The sequence below is a fragment of the Morone saxatilis genome, unplaced genomic scaffold (assembly GCF_004916995.1).
Source record: "Morone saxatilis isolate NCDOM2014 unplaced genomic scaffold, NCSU_SB_2.0 Contig21, whole genome shotgun sequence".
Taxonomy (NCBI): domain Eukaryota; kingdom Metazoa; phylum Chordata; class Actinopteri; family Moronidae; genus Morone; species Morone saxatilis.
This window is the reverse complement of record NW_023339774.1, coordinates 9,212,033-9,234,325: the sequence shown is the minus strand read 5'-3', so window position 1 is coordinate 9,234,325 and position 22,293 is coordinate 9,212,033. Positions and strand designations below refer to the sequence as shown.

Genomic DNA, 22,293 nt, shown 5'->3' with positions numbered 1-22,293 from the left:
GGAAAACATGACTTGTGGGATTTGTGGCTTCCACTCTCTCCATCTCTTTCTGTCTCTCTCACTCACTGTGGAGTTATTCAATACTTTTTTGTTTTACGGGAGCGGGGAGTTTTCTGGTTTGCTGTATGAATGAGCCTGTGTTGTTGGCCGTACATCGTCTCACAAGCTGTGTGAGTAGATGCAGGATTCTGGGATGCCACAGTGCACCGGTTTTTATGCTGAAATTATCTTTATTATATTTATATAGCCAAACCTTACATTTGGCATCTTGGTGAGAGTGCCAGTTCAGGAATCGTTTCTTGGATTTAGGGTTTATGTTAGCCCAGATATTTATATTTTTGAAACTGCAATTTTCTTTCTCAGTTTAGAATTCATATGCTCACTTGTGCATTTTCTAAAAATTCTTCTTGTGTATTTTTAATGTGAAAAAGTCTTGGCTATGAGCATTAGCAAAGAAAGCAACTCTTGAACTCCATTTTCATCCATATGTCTTCAACAGTGTGGTTTATTAAACAGTTTTATCAGTCCTAAATCCCAAAAGATATAAAGTAAATTTAACTGTGTGGTGCCATTCTCTTGCCACTGATATAGCAATAGCAAAATAATGCTCTGGATTCAACACAAACAGGCCCTATTTTAATTGCCTCATGTTTAAATGACCATAGTAGTTTTTCTAACTCCTGTTTTACGTCACTAAAGGTCTGGAGCAAATGAGAGATTGTAATCATAAAAACGCGATTTTCTGTTTTTGTTGAGGCTGTTTCAGATGCTTTAGTAGGTGCAGATGTAAAAGTTGGCCATGTGACACTGAAATATTTGAAGGGAGACAGGAGGGAGAAAACTAAGCCCACAGTTCTATCCACAACACACTGTGGTTAACTGGCTAGTGACAGATAGAGGTAAGAACAATTAGGGATGAAATGGGATTAACAGATGTTTGGTAATTGACAGACAGGGACAAACATCGTGTTATAGTAACAAATCTGGCAGAAAAAGCAGATAAGAAGAAAAAAATGGGCTGTGACAGTGACGTAGGGAAAGATAGAGTGAGATAAGACAGCCAAAAACAGAGTGTGTGTAAATGTACTCTATCCTGTGGATCTGCTCTTAGTTATAACCTAGACCTAAATCACAGATGATACGCAGGCCTCATTTGACATCAACAAGATCTCTTGCAGATTACTCAAACTAAATAGGCACAAAATTACACTCTAAACCACATGTTTTTGATGGAACCTCTGTGAGAAAACATCTGAGTAAAGCTACGATGTTGATTGCTTTTTAAAAAGTGAGTGGGACATCCAACTGCCCTCTGTATTCTTTTTTCTGGACTGAGACAGTTGAAAGGCTGAGCAGAGACTCGCAGCAGGATGCGAGGCTGGCAGGGGTACATGTGTTTTCAGAGGAAGCAGTCTTGAGGCTGGAGTATGCAAACTGCAGGAGTACATTTTGGCAGGTTCGGATGAGCAAAAGCACACGTTTGCAGAAAAAACAAAAGCAAAGAGAAAGCTTCTCCAGCTGGTTGAATGAGCATAATGATTGTGATGAAACCTCCATCGCTTGACAGTCTACAAGTGATCTTAAGTATAACATGGCTGGTTGTGTTGTTTGGTAGAAACCAATTTCAATTTCCTACTTCAGTTCACTTTGGATACATTTTTATTCTCACAATTTAAAAACTTGTAGGTGCTGGTTTAGAATAATGGCCTTACTGCTGCCAGTGTAGTCTCTTTGAACCATCAGTTATCCTTCAGCTGTGCAGTATGTGCAGCCAATATGGTCTTATTCAGTCAGTCATAGGGGTTCCTGACCTTTTTTGACTCGTGAGCACTTAAAACAAAGCTTTGTCTTCTCGCAGGCCCTTATGACAGATGTAATTACAGTATGTCTGTGTGCGGCGGCCATTTTAACCAAAGAGCCTAAAGGATGTAAAATTATCCAGTAATTCACAGACAAAATGCCAAGATTAGAAAGTAGTCAGAGAGAAAGAAAGAAATTGCATAGTGAAAATGTGTTTTCCTGCTTTCCTATCCTGTTGTGACCCTTTGGGGGTCTTGACACCCCATGTTGGGAACCAGTAATTAATGTTCACGTAGAATCTATCCTATACTTTATTGACACAAGCAGAAAAAGTAAAAACAATGAATAGACATGTAAATATAGTGGCACAGTGACAAAATAAACATGACCATGGGCATTTAAACACTTAAAACCTATAAATTACTTTTAGATCAGTAAAGTTGCTCTATGTGAATTGGATTTAATAAGTGGTGGAATGTAACCAAGTACATTTACTCAACTACATGTATTTGACAGCTTGGTTATTATACAAATAAAGATTTTACACAGAAACTATATGATTTTGTTTTTAAATCAACATGAAAACCTCTTTTCAGCCTAAAGTCAGGTGGGCAGGCCCTCTTAAACTGCTTATAAAACCCCTTTTGACTTAATTGCTTTTATAGTAAGAATATTCCGGAGACAGTATTTCAAGAGTAAAACGAGACATTCAGTGGCAGGGACATTCAGAGCTGGCAGTGCTCTGGTTTACTTTGTCAAAACTGCTCACTTTTACAGAATTTTCTAACTTTGATCACTCTTTCACACAACCACAGTGAATGAACTGGTGTGTGTGTTCAAGCACCATAATTTCTTGGCAGAAAGAGCAAAACTGAGGACTGCAGTGAGAGGGAGTGTAGAGACTGTTGCAGCCTGACAGATGTAATCCCTAACACGGCTCCAAAGTGCTGTGTGCCACCACAAAGTTTGAGTGAGGGTTTATTTAAAAAACAACCTCACACCACAGGCCTCTTATGTGCTCTGTTTCTCATTTATTCTCAGCATAAATTCAAAGCTGAAGTTGCTCAGCACGGTCTTGAGAAAACTGGTGCAGACAATTTAGCCTTTCTTCTACTCTAACGATAAACACGGGTGAAACATAATTCATATAAAAAAAAAGGCCCAGAGCAAGACAAAGCAATTAAAATGTAGCCATGTTTAATGATCCGTCTTTTTCATTCTCACAGGTGAATTTAATGCTGACGAAAAATTGTGCATTTTTGAAATTCTCCTCATCAGGCTTTCTTTGTAAGCTAAACAAACCACCTCTCCCATCATTCCTGTCACATTCCCCCAAATACTATCCATAATAAATTTTACTTGGATGCTTTTTAACAGATCATCAGTCTCAAACATTTGTCTGGGGCAGTAACATTAGTACTAGAAACCTTTAGATCTGTCTACTGTGAGATAATAAATTAGCACAGATAAGCATATTCCTGATATGTGAAAGTTACAGATGAGGTGGAAGTGAAGAAAGCCACGACTCACACTTCCTCCGCTGCAGTAGGAACTACTGTATGTTTAAAGTTTTCAGATTTTTAGAGATGAGGAGTTCACATCGCCTCTTTTTGCTTACGTGTCTTCAAAGATTAGGATTTTTTTCGCACCCACTTTCCCTGCATTAGCTTCGGATAAAGAGATTCAGAAATCAAAATGGTTGGAGAACCTCCATGCCAAACTGAGATACCACTTCAAGCAGCCCCGGCTCCACTCCTGTTATGTATAGCAGACTTTACATGGGCACCATGTCAAGATACAGTCTACTCACAGTCTCAATAGGGAAGTGTTTTAGTCCTAAACTGAAGGCCTTACAGGATGCTCTTATCCTCAGCTATCACAGTCTGGCATCTGACAACTTAACATTCCTGTGTTGTTTTGCATGCTCTTTCCATTTGTCTCTATTCCTGTTTTTCTTTCTATGTTAAATTCTGCAATTGACATCAGCGCTCTTTCTACTCCCTTGTCTCTGCTTCTGTCTGTCTTGAATTGTCTTGTTTTTTGTCCACGTGTACGTCCTGTCTGTTATTCCTGCATCTGCTCCAAGCTCGTCTGCTCCCCACGTCCCCCTCAGTAACCTAAATCTGTTTGTGAAACGATGATCGGTATCAATTTTGCAATAAACGAGTGACCTTTTGAATTCAGCCCGTTTCTGAACTGTGCGTCTCACTATGGCTGAGAGAAATAGAAAGAAATGTTTTGGTGGTGTTTGAGATGTTAGCATTCTTTGGCTTGACTTAAGAAAGGCTTATTTCATGGAACAGAGGTGTATTTGAGCCTTTCAAATTCATGCAGCCATATCACAGCTGTCTTTTATCACAGCTTTCTCATGTCACTGGTATCTCACTTTCAAAACCATATCCTGGAGGAATTTGACTGGGGAAAGTTGTCCAATTCTTGGGATAAGTTCTCAAGAAGTTGTCATTTTTTGTTTGACAATATTTTTCGTCACAAGTGCCTTGGATTTGGATTGAAGCAATAGTCATAATCACGCAAAAACCTTTTTCGGTTTTGTTCAAGGCTTTGATGTGTAGAAGACAGCCAAAATACAAACCATTACGTGTACTGAATCACAATTTCTCAAATTGCAACAGAAATACAATTTCATCCTTGAGGAGGAGTTTGTGAATACACTGAGCATGTTTTGTTTATAGTAATATAACTTTATTTATATGTCTCCTGGAGACAAGCTGAGAAAGGCATACAAGCGAGTTAAATCACTTAACATGTAAATAGACCACCTTTTTCTGCTATATTTGTGTGTATGAAACAATGTTTTTACAACCTTGGTGTTGTTCTGTAATAATAATTTGAGTGATTATTATTATCTTCTTATAGAGGTCTGTTATTTGTCTTGTATTCTGGGTTTCTGGCAGCTTTATACTTTATTAAAATGACAATATAACAAGTCAGACTTATAGCTTAGTTTGTTTAGAAAAAGGAGACCATGCATGTGGGGTATGAACTGTTGTTTAACAAATGAATGCAAAAATTCTGCAGTAATGAACCAAGATTAACCTGGATGGCAGAAGGTTCAAATCTATATATATTCATTTATGTAGCGACTTTATGAGGGTAGCTCTAAAGATTATAATGTTGGTCAGCTCACCTCTTTGGTCCATAATGAAATATCTCAACATTGGATTGCCATGAAATGTTGCAGGCATTCATGGTGCCCCCATGTGTTCCTCTTCCACATACTGTAAATGTGTGTTGTCTAACATTGTGCTCGAAGATTTGAAGCTTTTTATTAACTTAGTTTTGAAGGAAATCATGACATCATCTTGAAAAACAAGGGTCTTAATGACTGAGCGGCAGAAGCACTAAAACAACATGTGAAGGTTTAGTTTGGCTCGTTCACTGGTTTCACCCTTAAACTGGACTTCTCTGGTTCTTCATCAATCTGTGTTTTTTATACCCTTACATACATAAGTGGGCTACATCATATGTAGTTTTATTTTTAAGTGCACCATTTATTTTTATGACCTAGAAGACAGAGGAGGGAGAATTGAGAGATGCAACCGATAGGAGCTAAAATTTAATATGCTAGGCTTTAAGCTGGCTTGAACCAATGACAGTACTTACTTTTTTTTTTTTACTTGCGACTCAAGTTGAATTTGTGGCCTTGTTATGCAGACAAATTTAACCAAACATGTCTGGGTTTTGGCTACTCACTTTCTCTCCTATGCTATTATATTAACAGTACCCTTATCCTCCAGAGAGTTTGGATCAAAATGACAACATATAGTTGCAAATAACATCATACTAAATTGATTCCAGGCGAAAACAGTCATTTTTTGAACTATTTTTCCATGGCCCATCCAGTGGTAAAGAATCTTGGTGCCTGCTAGGATGAATATTATATTAACATTAAGAGGCTCTTCTCAACACCACAAGTTGGCTATGTTACATCAATTATGAAAGTTTCACTTAAAAAAACTTTACTGCCGCTGTCCAGTAATTGAATTGTGGTTAAGATATCTTTACATAAAACGCTGAATGCTTCTCTGATGCATTCCTGTCTTATCGCCTTCTCGCATTTTTAGCCGCTCTAGCAATGCGCCTCTAGGGATGCTAGTGTTGGTTGGTTAGTAGGTCCAGACTGAAATATCTCAACAACTATTAGATAGATTGACATTTTGTGCATACGTGCATGATCCTGAGAGGATGACTTCTACTAATATTGGTGATCCCCTGGCTTTTCCTCTAGCACTGCCAATGAGGTTGACATTTTTGTTTTTAGATTAAACATCCACAACAATTGGATGGTTTGCAACTAAATTTGGTACAGTCATGGATAGCGCCCAGAGGATGAATCCTAGTGACTGTAGTCATATCCAGACTTGTCATCTTGCTCCACCAACAGGTCTTTTCACATATCTAGTGAAATATTTCAGCATATACTAGATGGATTTTGTACAGCTTTTCATGGTTCCCAGATGATGTTACTTCATGACTTTGATGAACCACTGAACTTTTCATCAAGCACCATCATCAGATCAAAACTGCTGACCTTCATACTGTCAGTATTTATGATCAAATACCTACAAAACTAATCATTGACTTTCCCATCAGGCTCAGATATACTTTACTGTACTTACAACATACTAACAATAGCATGTTCACACGTTAAACTAAGCAGCATTGTCATTGTGATTAGATAGATAGATAGATAGATAGATAGTAGATAGATCAGGATAAAGATGATAGATAGATAGATGAGATATACTTTTATTTATCCTGAGGGAAATTCAAGTATACAAAATACAAAACATACATTAAACATAACTAATTAAATTAAAGACCTAACCTTAAAGAATAGAATTAAAAATAAAATAAAATATTGTGTGTATATTATATATAATAAAATTAAAAAGTAGCTACAGTAAACAGTGCAAACAGTAAACAGTGGCAAATGGATGTGCAAATAGAGGTAAGAATTGTCCATTGTCTACTATCTATTGTCCTTCCTGCCTTTTACTGGAGAGCTGTTGTAACAGTCTGGATGGCCAGGGGGACGAAAGAGTTTTTGAGTCTGTTGGTGGAGCTGGATTGGGACAGCAGTCTGCCACTGAACACTGCCTGGTGAAGGTTGTGATTATGTTAGCATGCTGATGTTAGCATTTAGCTCAAAGCACATGTGTGCAAAAATATAGCTTCACAGATCTGCTAAGGTGGTTGTGGACTCTTAATCTGGTTTATGTCCATAATAGATAAACTACCGGATACCTGCTTTTCTGAAAACTGATAAAAGAAACCATGAATAAAATGTCCAAACTGAATGCTATGAATTTTTTTTTATCTTACCACAAGATTAAGAATGATGAGGTGACGACTGATAGACTACCACATGTAATTATTCTCAACTATCTTGACAGTATTTAATCATATTTGTCTCTGTTTTGAGACTATTGCCAACAGTGTCCTGTTCTTTTCAAACAAATTGCATATGACTGATAATAGATTAGATTTAAATTTAATACAAGGAGGAACTGACTGTCTATCAAAGACATAAAACAGTATGATTTAACCAGGGATAAAAATAAGTGCAATGTAAGCAGAGCATGTATTTCCAGACACTTGATATGTGTGTTAATATAGAGCTGGCATTGTTTGCAAAACACCAAGATGACTGTGTGATCTTTATGCCAGTGGATAACCAATAATTTTCCTGTTATTTGTCTTTGACATGACTGTCACTTTTATGGATGGCTGCGTCTCTTTGACTGTGGAAGACACTGAGGTTTTGCTTGTCTGTTAGCAGCTCAGTGAGCCAAAACAATGATTTTCCAGTCCAATCTTTGGCTGGTTAGTACTTCCGATGTCCTAGAAATGTCAAGTCCTTAAATTCAGTCTATTATTTAGTTTTGACAATAGTTTCAATAGCATAACTCTCTTTTTTAATAGCTCTCTTTCTGCCTGTGTACAGCAATTAATGCACAATCAATGTCTGTAAAACCACTGTAGCGTAGTAAAGGGAAAGAAAGAAAGCCTAAGAAAACTGGCCAGTATATTCTAACCAAACGTTTGTGGCTTTATTTCATTGATAATAAAAGTTACTTCCAGGAAGTAACAAACTACAACACTACAGACTAAAGAAAGTAGACACCTCACTGTCATCCTCTTCAATAAAATGCTTCATTCAGTTCTTCGTAGAAGTGATTATGGGCTGCTGGGCCCAGCTGACTAGCAGGGAACATGTGTACATAAACAGCTAGCAAAGGCTATATGGGGCAGAATGGCCTCAGTGCTGCCTGTAGCGTTTGTTTATCCAACATGCTGTAATGTTATGAGAACTGCTGCTTGGGCCCTGGTTACAAGTTGTAATGTAAATATTAATGTGTATGGAAAAGGAACATTATTTAAGGCTTACCATATGTTCTAATAATTTGAGCCTCTGATTGTGGAGACGGGATGTCTTTTTAAGGACGGGTGCCGCCATGGTTCTCATCTGGTGTTCCTCTGACTGAGCACAAGTGTGCAGAAAGGTTTCATTCAAGCTAAATACAAATCTGTTTTCGGAAAGATGGATGTACTTTCTTTTAAACTCTTTCAACTGATCTTTTAGTACTTATGTTGTCAAATGGAAACAATAATACAAAAACCATTGTTCCTCATGCTGATTACAGACAGGACTGTACTACATTAGGAATGAGTGGCAGTCAGGTGAGTGAAATTATCTCACTAAAATAAAAGACAGGAAGATTGAGAACAGCTGTCTTATTGGAATTATCCAACCTTGTCTCCAATAATAGCATTCATATACAACTTTGCTTTAGCATATACGCATTGTGGGACCCTTAATGCAGCCAGATTGCATTACATTTTTAGAGTATAACAAGGAAATGTGCACTGTCTGCAGAATGCTTGTGGTCAGTGTATTTCCTTTGTAATGATTTTATGGTTAAGGAAAAGGTCATTGTCTTAAATGTTAAAAAACTTACTTTGAAGCAAGAGATTTTGACTTTTTTAATTTTAACAAAAGCCACAATCTTTCCCTAGCCATAACCAAATATTTTAGGAACCCAAAAACATGTGGGACACAGGACGCCAGCCTCTGGTATGAAAGTTGTTTGCTCTGTACACCCAGCCCTAACACTTCCTCCTACAACTTCAATGCAGTATAAGAATGTCACACTTCCTGGATCTAGACAGCAATTGTGTTTCCTCCAATTTTAGCATGAATAACCAAATATGCCACATGGACACTGTTATAGACTTATAAAAGCTGTCACACAAAACTGTAAGTGTCTAAAACCATGACATGAGCTAATCTGTGACCCTCTAACTCAGGGATCCCATGTATGAATGTTGCTGCATGTAGGGAGTTAGCTGTGAATGAGAGCTTTCAGGTCTTTCCCTGGTCTTTATCTCTACCATCTCCCCTCTCTCTGTGCCGCTGGAAAGACATACAGTCAACACATTGTGCATTGATTTACATATTTTTGGCCCATTTCATAGATTTAAAATGTATGAAATTGGCCTAAATAAATAATCTGTGGAAATATGTGTCAGATGTCACAGATGTCACTCCAGAAGTGTGCTTCTTAAACTGTGGGCTTGGCTCTAACATAGGCGGCTTGTTTCTAGTAAGAGCCTAAATCAATTTGACTACTACTATTTTTTGTATTGGGAACCTAAAGCAACACTGAAGTGACACATCTTGGGCCTTAAGGTGTAAAACAGTCATAATCTCAATATGCAATTTGAATTAATTTATTGAAGTGACATTGGAAAGTAAAATTATACTCACTAAGAACATCAATTCATCAAAGAACAAACATGTAAGAGCTTTTTAAAGCTGGGGTACAAAGAAATGTTTTCATTTTGATTTGCCATGAGACAACCAATAGCCAGAAAAACTGACTGTGATTCTGTGAGTCAACATGTTTAACAAAGCCACGCAAAGAAACCATCTGTGAAACCAGCGTGGCATGACCAAACGTAATACAGCGCAGAACAATGCTATAATGTTTATGTTTCAGCTCCACGGCATCAGCATTTTTACAATTATCATGTGTTTTTTGTTTTAAAGCAAATATTGATGTATTAAAGGAGAAAAGTAAATATGGAAGTAGTTTTGCTGCGTGCAGTGAGTCACTGTGTGAGTCCCAAACCTCTAAAATGTCCTCTCTGACCCAGACATCGACGCTCGCCCTGTCGGAGTAGAAATTTTAGAAGTTTTTCTTTGGCAAAGGATGCACAGGTGTTTTCTCAAGTTTTTTTTTTATGTTTTCTAACCCCGTTTAGAATTTGACAGCACCAATAACTTAGAAATGCAATGGAAACCATCAATTCTTTCCAGTGTTAAGACACAACGAGACATATAGGATGTTTAAATTAAAATATCCAATGAAACCAAAATTTCTATTTAGATTGTTAGTGACTTCTTTAGAAAAAAACATATTTAACCTCCATGGGTGGAGGAAGAATTTCTTTCTTTCTTTTTAATAGAAACCACAGAATAGCTTATTGCTTGGTGTCAATTATTAGCAGTATGAGAGAGAAACAAAGAGAGGCAGTTGTACTGTACAGCAGTTGTCAAAAATCACCTGGCATATTTAGGCCTCAACGTTCAGGTCAGTTGCCAAAAGCTACATCATACATGAGGAAAATGCAGACCTTCTGAAACATAATTTTCTGTTCGTACTTTCTGCCTCTTTCCTGGGCATCAATCATTTTTAATCAAAGGTGTCTGAATTTCATTTTTGTTTGTAATTCCATGACTTTGACACATAGGCTGGCTGTAGGTTTGACCTTTTCGTATTTATTTATTTTTTAAAGTATGAAATATGTTCTTGTTAAGGTTGACTGTTGTTCATAAAAAAATTTACTCATGAAATGCTTTCAGCATGGAATTTTCTTTAATTCATCCATCGTCTTTTTTTGTGTGAAGTTACGATAAAGGATTTTCAAGAATAGTCCCTCTCAAAAATGTGTGAAAGTGTAAAAATACAGTTGGTCCATACTGTGGGACTAGTGTTGTATAGGTTTTAGCTATGATTTTCTATGATATTGCTTAAGGACACTCCAAAATAGAAAACATATTTGGAGAAAATCCACTATAAAGAATAATTTGTGTGTTTATATAATATTACAGAAAAAGCTTCTTCTCAGAAACCCAATAATGTCACTTTTTTGTGAGGTTTTTTTGTGTTGTGCCACAGGGCTTTCAAATGTCTTCTTTAGTCTCAAGCATATAATAACACTGTTTTTTTCTTTCAACTCTTCAAACACACATTCTGTCCCCCAAAATACATTGAAGCCTTTGGGGACATGTCAGAATTGATGGTTTACCTCCTATTAGAATTTGCGTATTTGAATGCGTGTGTGTGTGTCCCTTTGAAGTTTTTGGAGTCCGCCCACCCTTCTGTGGCCCTGCATTGTGCTGAACAGCTCCATTTGTCCCACCTTAATCCCCTGACGTAAATTCACATAAATCACACTGAGTTGTTTCTAAACGTGGGCAGGCTGGAAAACTCGGTCTCTGTCTCTCTGTCTCGCTCTGGTTTCTAGCTCCCATGGAGAGTTTAGGAGCTGCTGGGTATTCATTTAACTGACCACCTGTATTGATAATGACTTCAGCTCAAAGTATAAATAAATGCATGGCAACTGCTGGTTATTCTCACACAGGAGCTCTACACTGATTATTAAGTAAATGCACCCTCACTCCGAAACAGGGTAAACCATACGTTTTTAAAACACAGCAGAAACAGACCAAATAAAAAGTAGAAGCATGTACAAAGCTTTTTTTTTTTTTTTTAAAGGATCATCACTTTTGATTGTTCCTCTTGGAGTGACTAAGCAGGCGAAAATCACTTGCATTTACCAAGGAGACTTTTTTTTTTATCAAAAAAGGTTATTGAATTCTGTGTCACTATAGACCAAACGATCAAACGTTGACATAGCATCCCCCTAGTCCTTTTACATGGCCATTAAATACAGGGACATTGTTTTAGCCAACACTTATTAGTTCTAGAGATGGGGCAACATCATAGCACCCATAGTCCATCTAGGCCAAACTCTCTCTATTGATGGCTCTGGGCCAGATTAAAGTGCCGGGGCTCATTGTTTACACAGCTCTGTGGTGCCACGGCTGAGCAGGCCCAAACAATGGGTCCCTGCTCTCCCTTGTCAGAGTGAGGGGAAGAATGGAGACCTCTTGACATGGCAACCTGAAGCCTCAATGCCCCCACTCCAGTGTAGCTGAAAGGGTCAGAGTGAGCAGGAGAGGAAGAGGGAGAAGAGGGGAAGTTAGAGATAAGGAAGAAGCGGAATGGAGAAATGAAAATGGAAGGGGAAGAAAGGCGGCAGATGTGAGGAGGGATGAAGAATGATCGAGGATAGAGGAAGAGAGATAAAGAGGTGAGGAGAAATTAAACAAAGGATAGTTCATGAAAAAGAGAGGAGAATAGGAAAGAAACAAAGAGAGGCAATAACAGATGAGAGGGGGAAAAAGAAGAAGTAGGTGTAAAAAAAGGAGATCGGATGCAGAGAAAAATCGTTAACAAGGCAGAAGACGTATGAAAGGATGTGAGGAGAAGAGTATCTGATGGCACGAATGGAAGCATAACACTGTCCTTAAATACACAACCTCCAATCCATTATCTGACACTGTTGAGTGATTTTTGATTTTGGCCCCACTGATAATAAAGACGTCTTTTAGCAAAGGTGTCTCAAATGCATTTGGACATTTTGGGAAACAACTTTATTTATTCTACTACTTAGCATAACTTAACATAATGACTGAAATGGTGGAAATAACTAGCCTAGCTCTGTCTAAAGTCCAAATTGTATCTTCTTTGTTTAATCTATGCAAACAAACAGAAATGTAAAACTATAACTATTCCTGGACAGTTAGCCTGGTTTATGCAGCAGTTAGCCTACCTTAGCCCGGCTGAGAGCTGTCCATTATCAGGTTTTCCTCCAAGAAAAGTATTTTAACTTAAATTTGAACTTACTTATATTAACTTAAACTGGACTTCAACATCACTATCTAACATAACACAAAAACAAGATGAACACTGGGAAATTATGCCCCCTGCCTGAGTTCAGTGTGTGTGCTAGTATGTGTGTCATTGTTACAGCACAGCACTCTGTTCTGTTGTCTCCATGACCTTTAGTTCTGTATTAAAGTCATGCATAGGACTTGATTATACTTTTCCCATGATCTTCTGAAAAAGTCAGAAGGATAGTAAATGTCGGTTTTCACTAAGCCTGCAATAACTCAGCATTCAGAAGTGGAAGTCATTACTTTTCTTTTCTTCTTTTTTTTTGGTCGCAGGTCACTTTCTTGGCAACAATACAGTCATTGATGTGCTTCGTCGCCAGGGATACGAGGTGGAGCACACCCCTGCTGGGCAGCCCATAAACAGGTATATTTACTGCAAAAGCACCCTTAAACACACACACATACATCATCTAGGGGCACGTCTAACTAGACTGGATTTGTGATTTATCATAGCAATACACTGTGCAAATTGAACCAATCCCCTATAATTATATGAGCTTCTAATTTTAAAAAATGACTACAATTTTTCTTGTTTTTAAAAAAGATAATTTTACTTTTATGCAACACCAGACTTTCTTTTTGGTCATGAGTTGAATTTTTACAAAATCCTAAAAATACTTAAAAGTGCAGAGTAATGTTTGCTTAATTTGCCACAAAAGAAAAAAAAGGGTTTAGTTGCACCAATGACAGGAAATGGTGAATTGCCGGTATAACTGATGAGGTATGAGACCAATAATGATTTTTCTTAAAAATGTTTTATAACGTAAGCATTGTTGAGTTAGGTTAGGTAATTCAGGGAGGCAAAGATAAAGGGTTTATCAGGACCTTTTCTGTTCAAAGAAGTTTTGTATACTGATGTTTTCAGAGTCTGGTTTGAGGCGATTTCATTTTTAGATAGCCTAATAATTTTCCATAAAAAGCATGAGAAATGTCTGAAAGACATGAGAAGAGACTGACAAAGAAAATAGCAGAGAAAGTGAGAAATGACAGATTTCAGAAAATGACAGAAATGGGCAGAAAATATTATGTTTCGCTATAGTTGTTGCACATTATGATTTCTTCCGAAAACACAAGTCTGTAAAACTCAAAGGCCCATATTTTATCACTTAAATAGGTGTAAGGTTTCATGTCCCGGCCACATTATACAGGGCAACCGCTGCCTTATGGCCCTGACAGGAATATATATTTCTCTCAACTTTTTCACAGACTGGATTTCGAATGGGAAATCATTTTCCAAGTAAGCAGTACTCCATAGTTGGTCTGTGTTCATTTGCAGACCCAAAACAGATGTTCAGGTTCTGCTTCAGCCCTTGTGAAAAATGTGTTGTCTGCAAATAATCAAAAACTGCACTCGCTAGTTATCCGTTGAGTGATTCTCCCTTTGTTGAGTACTCTCGAAATGTCCCTAAACATGAGTATTTGTTTTATCACCTCATTTCGAAGTTTGTCATAGTTTTATTAATTTACTTGCACTATTGGCAGTTGAGAGTTAGCTTTTTGTTTATTTGCTGGTAATGAACCACCACTTTACTAATCAAATAAGAGGCTCATTTTGGTAGTGATCACAGAAAAGAAAATAAATAGCCAGATTCAGAGCGCTGTTGTTATTACAGCAGATAAAAGGACATTCATTGGCTTTAAACATTCTAAAATGTTGTAATAAATACCCATAAACAATTTTCAAATTAGATTTAGGAGTATAATTTATGGCTATGAACTTGCAGAGCTGGAACATTTATCATGAACCAAGCTTTAGCCTTTTGTTAAAGGAAGTCTGATAGACTTGAGCTGCAGTCCTGTATGTGTAACTGAGTATGTGGAGTCAAGGAGTGCAGTGTGGTGGTGGGATTGCTGTAGGGATCTCATATTTGAATCTTTCAGTTTCAGAAAAAAAAAAGCTCAGTGATGTCTCTTATTCATTGGGGCCTTTTATTTTTTTTCCACTATATAGATCGCTCTGTAGATAAATCTGACAAAATCCCCACCAGCCACCAATGAAGTGTTGTTGAAAAGGCCAACCTAAGCAGAGTTCATACCTCCTGCTGTGATGCATGTAGTGCAGTCTACCATGGCACACTGTGCGGGTGGCTATCTCAGTGCAGATCTGTGTTTTCTCTGTGTGTACGTGAATGAATTGGTGAATCTACTTTCACACACACAAACTGTGTGTTTGATGCAAGACCATGAGCCTGTGATGAACCTGAAAATGTGTGTGTATATGTGTCCACATGCATGGTATTTGTTAAAGATAGTTGCTGTCCTCATTAAAGATGGCCAGCAGCTCATCAGAAGCAAGAATGTTTTTAATCAAAAAGATGAGTTTTGGTTTTACGCTCATTCTTCCCATTCCGGTACTTTAATTTGTTTTTCCAGAAAATCTTGGATATGTTCTCTATTAGACTACACATTGGAACTTGGAAGGTCCATGGCATCCTGTTCTTACATAGCAGGAATTCCTTCTCTCCTCCTTTTCCTTTCCTTTCTTTTCCTTTAATTTTATTCGGTCGTGGTTTCACCGGTCATTTACGGGCTGGATGGGACAGCTGATGGCATTAAAAGAATATACTAATACTACTATACTTATAAAATCTATAATGTAATACTCACTGACTTTAGACTTTTAAGATAAAGTAGCTCTGGAAGCTCCATTTTGGAGGAACAACAGCTGTACTTAGGCTGGACACACAACAGTTATAATGGCTTCCAAAGGAGAGTCAGTCGCTGCTAAAAAAAAAAAGAAAGAAAGAAAGAAAGAAAGAAAAATGTGCAAAAACGTATCACAGTGTTGATCGAAACCACTCCTGCAGCATAATCCATTTCTGGCCTTAAATACATTCGTTCAGGATCTAGTACTTGCAGGCAGTTGATATCTAAAAGATAGACTTTTGGTGGAGGATTCCTTTCTTACTGTCTCCCTACAGTCCTGAAATCTTCATCTCTCTCTCGTACCAAACTCAATTATGTATTGGCATAGATTTGGTGAACTTTCTCTGACCATACACCCCACTGACAGGAACTTTTAACAAAAACAGAGAGGAAAAGAAGAATGGCTTTGTCTGTCTGGTGATTTGCATGCAGACAACAAAAAATCTTAAATCTACAGCTGAACTCACCAGGCTGCTGCAGGTCCTGGGTCTATAGCAGACACAATAAAAACAATAAAGAACTTTTAGCTTTTACCAAGAATTATTGATCATATTGTGTGGGAAAGATTGGTTCAAAGCTTTTAAAAGTATCTTATCTTCCTGTGATGTGCATCCACTAGGAGATCATCATTCAGACCTGACTCGCCGGAGTCAGAAGAGCACCAAGATGAGTCCCCTCTCCTGGAGCCTTTCTTCCACGAGCTCCCCCACAAAGAGGAGGATCAGGGGCGTCCCCTGGAGGATGATCTGTTACCCCACATGCTTCTTCCAGCTGATAGCCTGGAGCTGCTGGAGAAAGCGGAGAGGAAGATGCTGAAGAAAAAGAGGAGGAACAAGCAGAAGAAGCAGCGGCACCGGCATTTTAACGACCTCTGGGTTCGCATCGAGGAGAGGTAAGAGGACAGGGAGGATCAGTAACTTGTCGGTCTCTTTTGCTGTAAAATGGAATAAGGAGAATCAAAGAAAGGGTGAAACGAAAGGTCACAAGGGAGAGAAAAAAGAGTATAACAGTAAAAGCTTAGAGAAGAAAGAGAGAGAGGATGTGAGAGGGCTTTCCACTTGTATATAGAATAAAACTGACACTTCCTGGTGTGGTGCTGCAGGCTCAATCAGTCATCATATCACATCACCATACTCTTCATGCAGTCGGCACACACTTCTGTGCAATATACACACACACACACACACCCTGCAGTGTGGTATGAGTCCAGACTAGTTCCTAGCTGGTATAAGTGTCATGGAAGTGAAAATAGCAGCCTGGGAATTCCTACCAAGTATCCGGTTTTGGTCTCACAGTAGCTCCAGGCAGGGACTAACCGGACAACAAAACAAGTTCACCTTTCAGACAAAAAGGAGACCTCTGCACAAGGTGTGGTTTGTCGCGTTGAAACTTCTCTCAGTCTATTGTAAGGGCAAAATGTTTACGTTTTTTTGGAGGTGATTGTGCATGTGGGCAGGAAGCAAAACGCATTTCCTGCACCCACTTACCCCGATCAGAGTTGGAGGCTAGCTCAGCATGCATAGGCAAGAGGCTTCAGTCTATCACAAGGCCTTCACACATACTCAGACAACCTCATTAATTTACACCTACAGGCAGTTTAGAGTTTCCAGTTCACCTGACTTTCACATCTTTGAACTGTCAGGGGAAACCGGAGCATGTGCAGGAAACCCACGCAAACACGAGGAGAACATGCAAACGTCACACAAAAAGGCCCCAGGATCTTCTTGCTGTGAGGAGACAGCAAACCACTGTGTTAAAATAACTCAAGCTCAGTTAGGTTCATAACTTACTGTCTCATTGTGGGAAACTGAATTAACTGCATAATCATCAGCCTAAAGGGCATGGTGACCATAAGAATTACTTGGTCGCAATGTAAACATTTACCCTGCAATTTAAACATTTAATATGTTTTTGTGTAGCTATTACATTCCCCTTTTTTTCTTTTATCTGTTTCCAGAATGTGCATGTGTTTGCATGCTGGAGTCAACCCTCCCAAAGTCCTAATTAGTGTGGAACATAGAGATTGTTTGCTATGGCTTGTGTTAAGATTATACAGACGGAGACTTGGACTGTTTACACAGGAACCTAAACTCTGGTCGGTCATAGACATAAGCTACTATTTCACGTCATTTCAGTGCAATATTTGAAATATGTGGTTCACATTTTCAAGATGGACACGGCCTGAAATCACCAGCTTTGCATCCTGTGTTGACCTTTTTTTTTTCATTCTACATTGTTATTTTTCCTGACACTTCTTCCTGTCTATACATGTAACTTTAAATTCTCCTTACATTGGGGTTTCTTTTGGGTGCTACAGTTTACACCCACAGTCCAGGGTGAGGGTGATAATCTAAACTATCCATTGGTGTGCATATGTTTCTCTGTATATTTTAGTCTGATTGATAGAGTGACAACCCTTCAAGGATGTTCTCCCACCTTACATGCTGGGATAGGCTAAACAGTTTTCCTATAGGTTATGAGTGTAAGAAGATGACATAGGAACAGAGCAGTGTACTGTGCAGTGTTTAAGCTCAGCCATCTTCAGAAGCTTCATTGATTTGCAGTCCCTCCTTTGAAAGGAGTCCTGAACTGGGTGTCACATGTTAAAAAAACAGGAAAAATTAGACAAAAAGAAACTAAAGTCTGGTGTTCTAGTCTTTATATTTATATTCATTTCACATATCTACAATTATGGCAGTAATTTCTAAATTGTCATTATCAGGTGCTAAAAGCAGTTTTCGATTAGAAATAATTGCAACTAACTTGCGCTTTGTTGAACCCATGCTGGGTTCTGCTCTTAAACATGTGGTGCTTTTTACCTCCTTATGAACATGTATTTTTCCATGTACAGTATACACTGAAGGGATGAAAAATCCAACCATGTAGCGTCTGTTCTTCATGTGAACAGAGGGGGTTTGTGAACGTTTGTGTACATTATGTCTGCAGAAATGTTTTCTCTCTTTCCGAGAGACCCTGTATTTTAAACGGAAAGGAAACAGACTGTTTGTGTACACATGTTAGAAAGTGTATACGGTGCACGTCTTTGTATATTTTAACGTCTGAAAAGGTGGCCGAGTGAGAAACGGAGAGGGACTCCAAAAAACCGAAGCGACTACAGAGGCACAGCTCTCTGTTGTGTTTGATGCAGGGCCACAGAGCAGTGTGTCACCTGGTTTCCTTACACCACTCCTGGCCCACAGAGCTAAATAAACCTGCTTCATAACTTCATAAAAAATGCTGAATGTTTTCTCAGAGCATTTAAATATCAGCTTCAAACATTTACAGAAACTTTAAAGGAATAAATCTTGCTAAAATGGCACCAGTTAAATGATCTAAAAAAAAGCATTCATATTAATGCATTCAATAACTAAAGCCTAGATCTATAAGCTGTAAAGCCTTAAGCCAAGATCAATCAGTGCAAATCAAATGTTATTAATAGGTATCTGTCAGTAATGGAAACACTGTCAGTTGAGGTTAATTTAGACATTTTGAGGGAAATATCTGAACACTTGAGTTTAATCTGTTAACAAGCTTCTGTTTGATTCTGGAGGACTGTTACTGTTCTAGCATTTTGAAATAAATATATAATATCTATTTGGAAACTACTTGGTGGAGCTTGTCAGTGGATTTAATGTACTGATGCCTTTTTGTATGGTGGTTCTCGTCTCATTCATCCATCACTGGCTCTAACACAGCATATTCTGGCCCTTTTATTTAATCTTATTTTGACTGGCAATTAACTCTCCCAAGATCTTCCAAATGTGCCCCTTCTTCAGCCAAGGATATTGCAGTCTGCCATCCAAACTGAAGCTCATTTGTCCACAATAATCCCTCTAAGCACACTCTCATTTGTCTGCAGTCGGGATGAGGACTGGGACATGATTACATTTTTTTTTTTCAATTTTCTCTATGTTGAGGCTTGTCAAAGTATCTTTCCCAATAAAATATTAATCCAGTACCATTGTAATACTATCTTGCAATCATTTTTTATTTAATATTGGATGTTGTAATGCTGTGTCAAATTGCTGCTGCAGCCCACTGGTATCCGGAGATCCTGACTTCAGGAACTTGTGTGTTTGTTTTGCCTGGCCATGTCCCAGTCTAAACCGCACGAGCACTGCTGTCCCTGCATCAAACAGGACAGCAGAAATTATTTAATTGGCAGACTTGTTTAGAAAAGGGCGGATAAAGAGGGAACTAGAGACAGCCAAGGAGTGGCAGACAGAATATATAATATTGGGAGAGGAAGAAAAACAGAGTCGAAGCAGGCAGGCAGATTGGCAGCTGGTTTATAGCCATGTGCGGATCAATGAGTTGAATGCCCAGGAGTTTTGTGTTTGTAAAATCTCTGCTGATTGGTCTGCGCTGTCACAGTGGTTTTGCCATCATTAATATTTCCGTTGTTTTCCTCCTGCAGTCTGCATATTTTTTCAGTTGTGGATGATATAGGGATGTAAGGAGAGTCCTGTTCTTTAAAATACAGCACGATTTTCCTTTCAATCCCAAAATTTCTGCAGTCGGAATCACTGACAACTTATGTATGTGAAAACTTGGTTTCAAATTCTATGTGTTTTTGTATAGTTGTGTAAATAAGAACAAATTAAATTTAAAGCTATGTAAATAAGTTTTACAGTTAAAAACTCAGCTAATCTGCTTAATGAGGACTGTGTGGGTGTGATTTGATCGCATTTGATTGGCAGTGGCCTGGCAACATGAACAAACAACCCCACAACTGTTGCTAAATGTTGCTTAAACCCTAATTGCTTGAATGGAAGTATGCAACATAATTTTTTGCCCAACTGAGTCCATGTCAGCTCATGTCAGTGAGGAGAACACAGACAAAAACACAAATTCAGAAATCTCTTGTGAAATAACCAAAACATAATGAAAATTGTGTTCATAGTAACAAGCTGGTGTAAGAAATTGTTTTTTGGTGGGCTTTAAAAGACAAATATGGATAAAGAAAGATTTTTAAATCTACTCTCTTGTCTTTTCTCCACAGCACTATGGTCCAGTCTCCGCCTCCCCCGCTGGTTCGCATCATCAATGGTTACATCACAGTGCAGCCACCTGACAGAGTCCATAGCCACTACAACTTCCATCACATATCTTCAGCATCAACCACCTCTTCATCCTCTCCATCTTTACTTGTCTTCCTCTGCACGTTGCTTACAGTGCAGATGTGGACTGTGTTCCTCTCGTAGAGCAGTAGTGGGACAGTCAACCTTGTTGAGTTTGAACTCTCACATATGATGGTTTCATGTATCAGCTCATGTAAAGTGGGGTCTGATCACGCATCATAATACCTAGAGGAGGCTGCAAAAGAGTGTGGTGACTCAGAGACTGCTCACAAAAAAAAAGCACGGAGAAAGGATGTGAAATCAGCTCTAGCTGTCAGGTAACGGTACACTCCATGGATGTTAGGCTAGATAAAGTTTGATGTTGTTGGGACTGAATGGTAAATCATGTCAATAGAGCATGTCTCTTACAAATTGAGGCCTTGGTGAGCATGTAAGTTCATACAGAGTTAGGGTTCTTGGAACATTTCATAAGGTTTCCATTATTTAACAGACACAGCAAGAGTGAGTACACAGAACACAGCAGGAAAGAAAACAGGAACTGACATTACACAACATGTCAGTGCCTTTATGGATTACAGTGTTACAGTAGACACTCATCGTTCAACATTCAAACCTCTGAAAATATGAGATCTCACTGAAGTGACTGTTCATTGAATGAACCCATGAACATTGTCGAAACTATTGCTGAATGTCAAATACCTTCAATAAGTACAACTGGAACCATATGTCCTTTTGTGTGTGTGTGAGAGAGAGAGTGAGTGAGTGTGTGTGATGTTTTACATGTGTGTGTGTGAGAGAGACAAACAAAGTCTATCAGCTCTTAACCCCCCGGCCCTGCAAAAAGAGGTGTTCCTCTTCAGACTTTAATTTATTCTTCCATTTTAGAAGAATTTGTTCAATGTTGCATAAAAGCCTACTGTGCGGGAAAATTGTACATATTGTTTCAAAATATTATAGATGTATTTTAGAATTATACAAAAATGAAAATTATCAAACGTTTTGTTGTTGTTTATATAAATATATAAATAGAAATGCAGTATATTTTTGAAAAGAAAATCAGGAACTAACCACCATAGCCCGTGTCATGTGTCTCACTGAAATTACATTTTTGGAAGGGACATATGATTGTATTGTACTTGATGTATCAGTGTTATCACTTGCTTTGCTGTATGTGTCTGCTGAAAGGATTCATTTTATGTGTGTTTGTGTGTGTGTATGTCTGTTTTCACATAGAGATCATTTGTTTAATTTATTTAACTACTATAGTTTTGCTGTAGGCCATATAAAAAATCCCCAATTTTTTACATATATTTCAAATGTTTTCAAGTATGATTTCAAATGCATATGAATGGTAATAATAATTCAGTTTTCAATACATGAAGCTGTCTACACAGATAGACCACATACAGCATAGTGATTTAGGTCTTTCACATTTTACGTATGGCATGAGATGATTGTAATAGTATTACCATGAAAACAATAAAATATTTATCTAGATTGAAATATGATTTTACTGCTCATGCTTGAATGTGAAGCAAATCCGTGAGAAGTCACTGAAGACCTGTCCTTCAGATTTATTTTTTGTTTTTGTTGCATTGCTGTTAACATCACGTAATTCATAAAAATATAGAGGCTTTAAAGCTGCTATAATCAATATTTTCATATGAACAAGATATCAAATGACTGTGTGCAATGTAAAAGGGGTTGCTTCTTATG

General features: G+C 38.1%; 1 protein-coding gene across 1 annotated transcript in view; it reads left to right on the top strand.

The window, feature by feature from the left end:
* trabd2a (TraB domain containing 2A) overlaps positions 1-22,050 on the top strand; it is a 59,211-nt gene extending 37,161 nt beyond the window's left edge. The window contains exons 5-7 of the mRNA XM_035668065.1: positions 13,124-13,214; positions 16,116-16,388; positions 20,499-22,050. Of these exons, the coding sequence (XP_035523958.1) occupies positions 13,124-13,214; positions 16,116-16,388; positions 20,499-20,700 (566 nt within the window). The 3' untranslated portion in view covers positions 20,701-22,050. The remainder of the gene's footprint in view (positions 1-13,123; positions 13,215-16,115; positions 16,389-20,498) is intronic.
* The last annotated feature ends 243 nt before the right edge of the window (positions 22,051-22,293 follow it).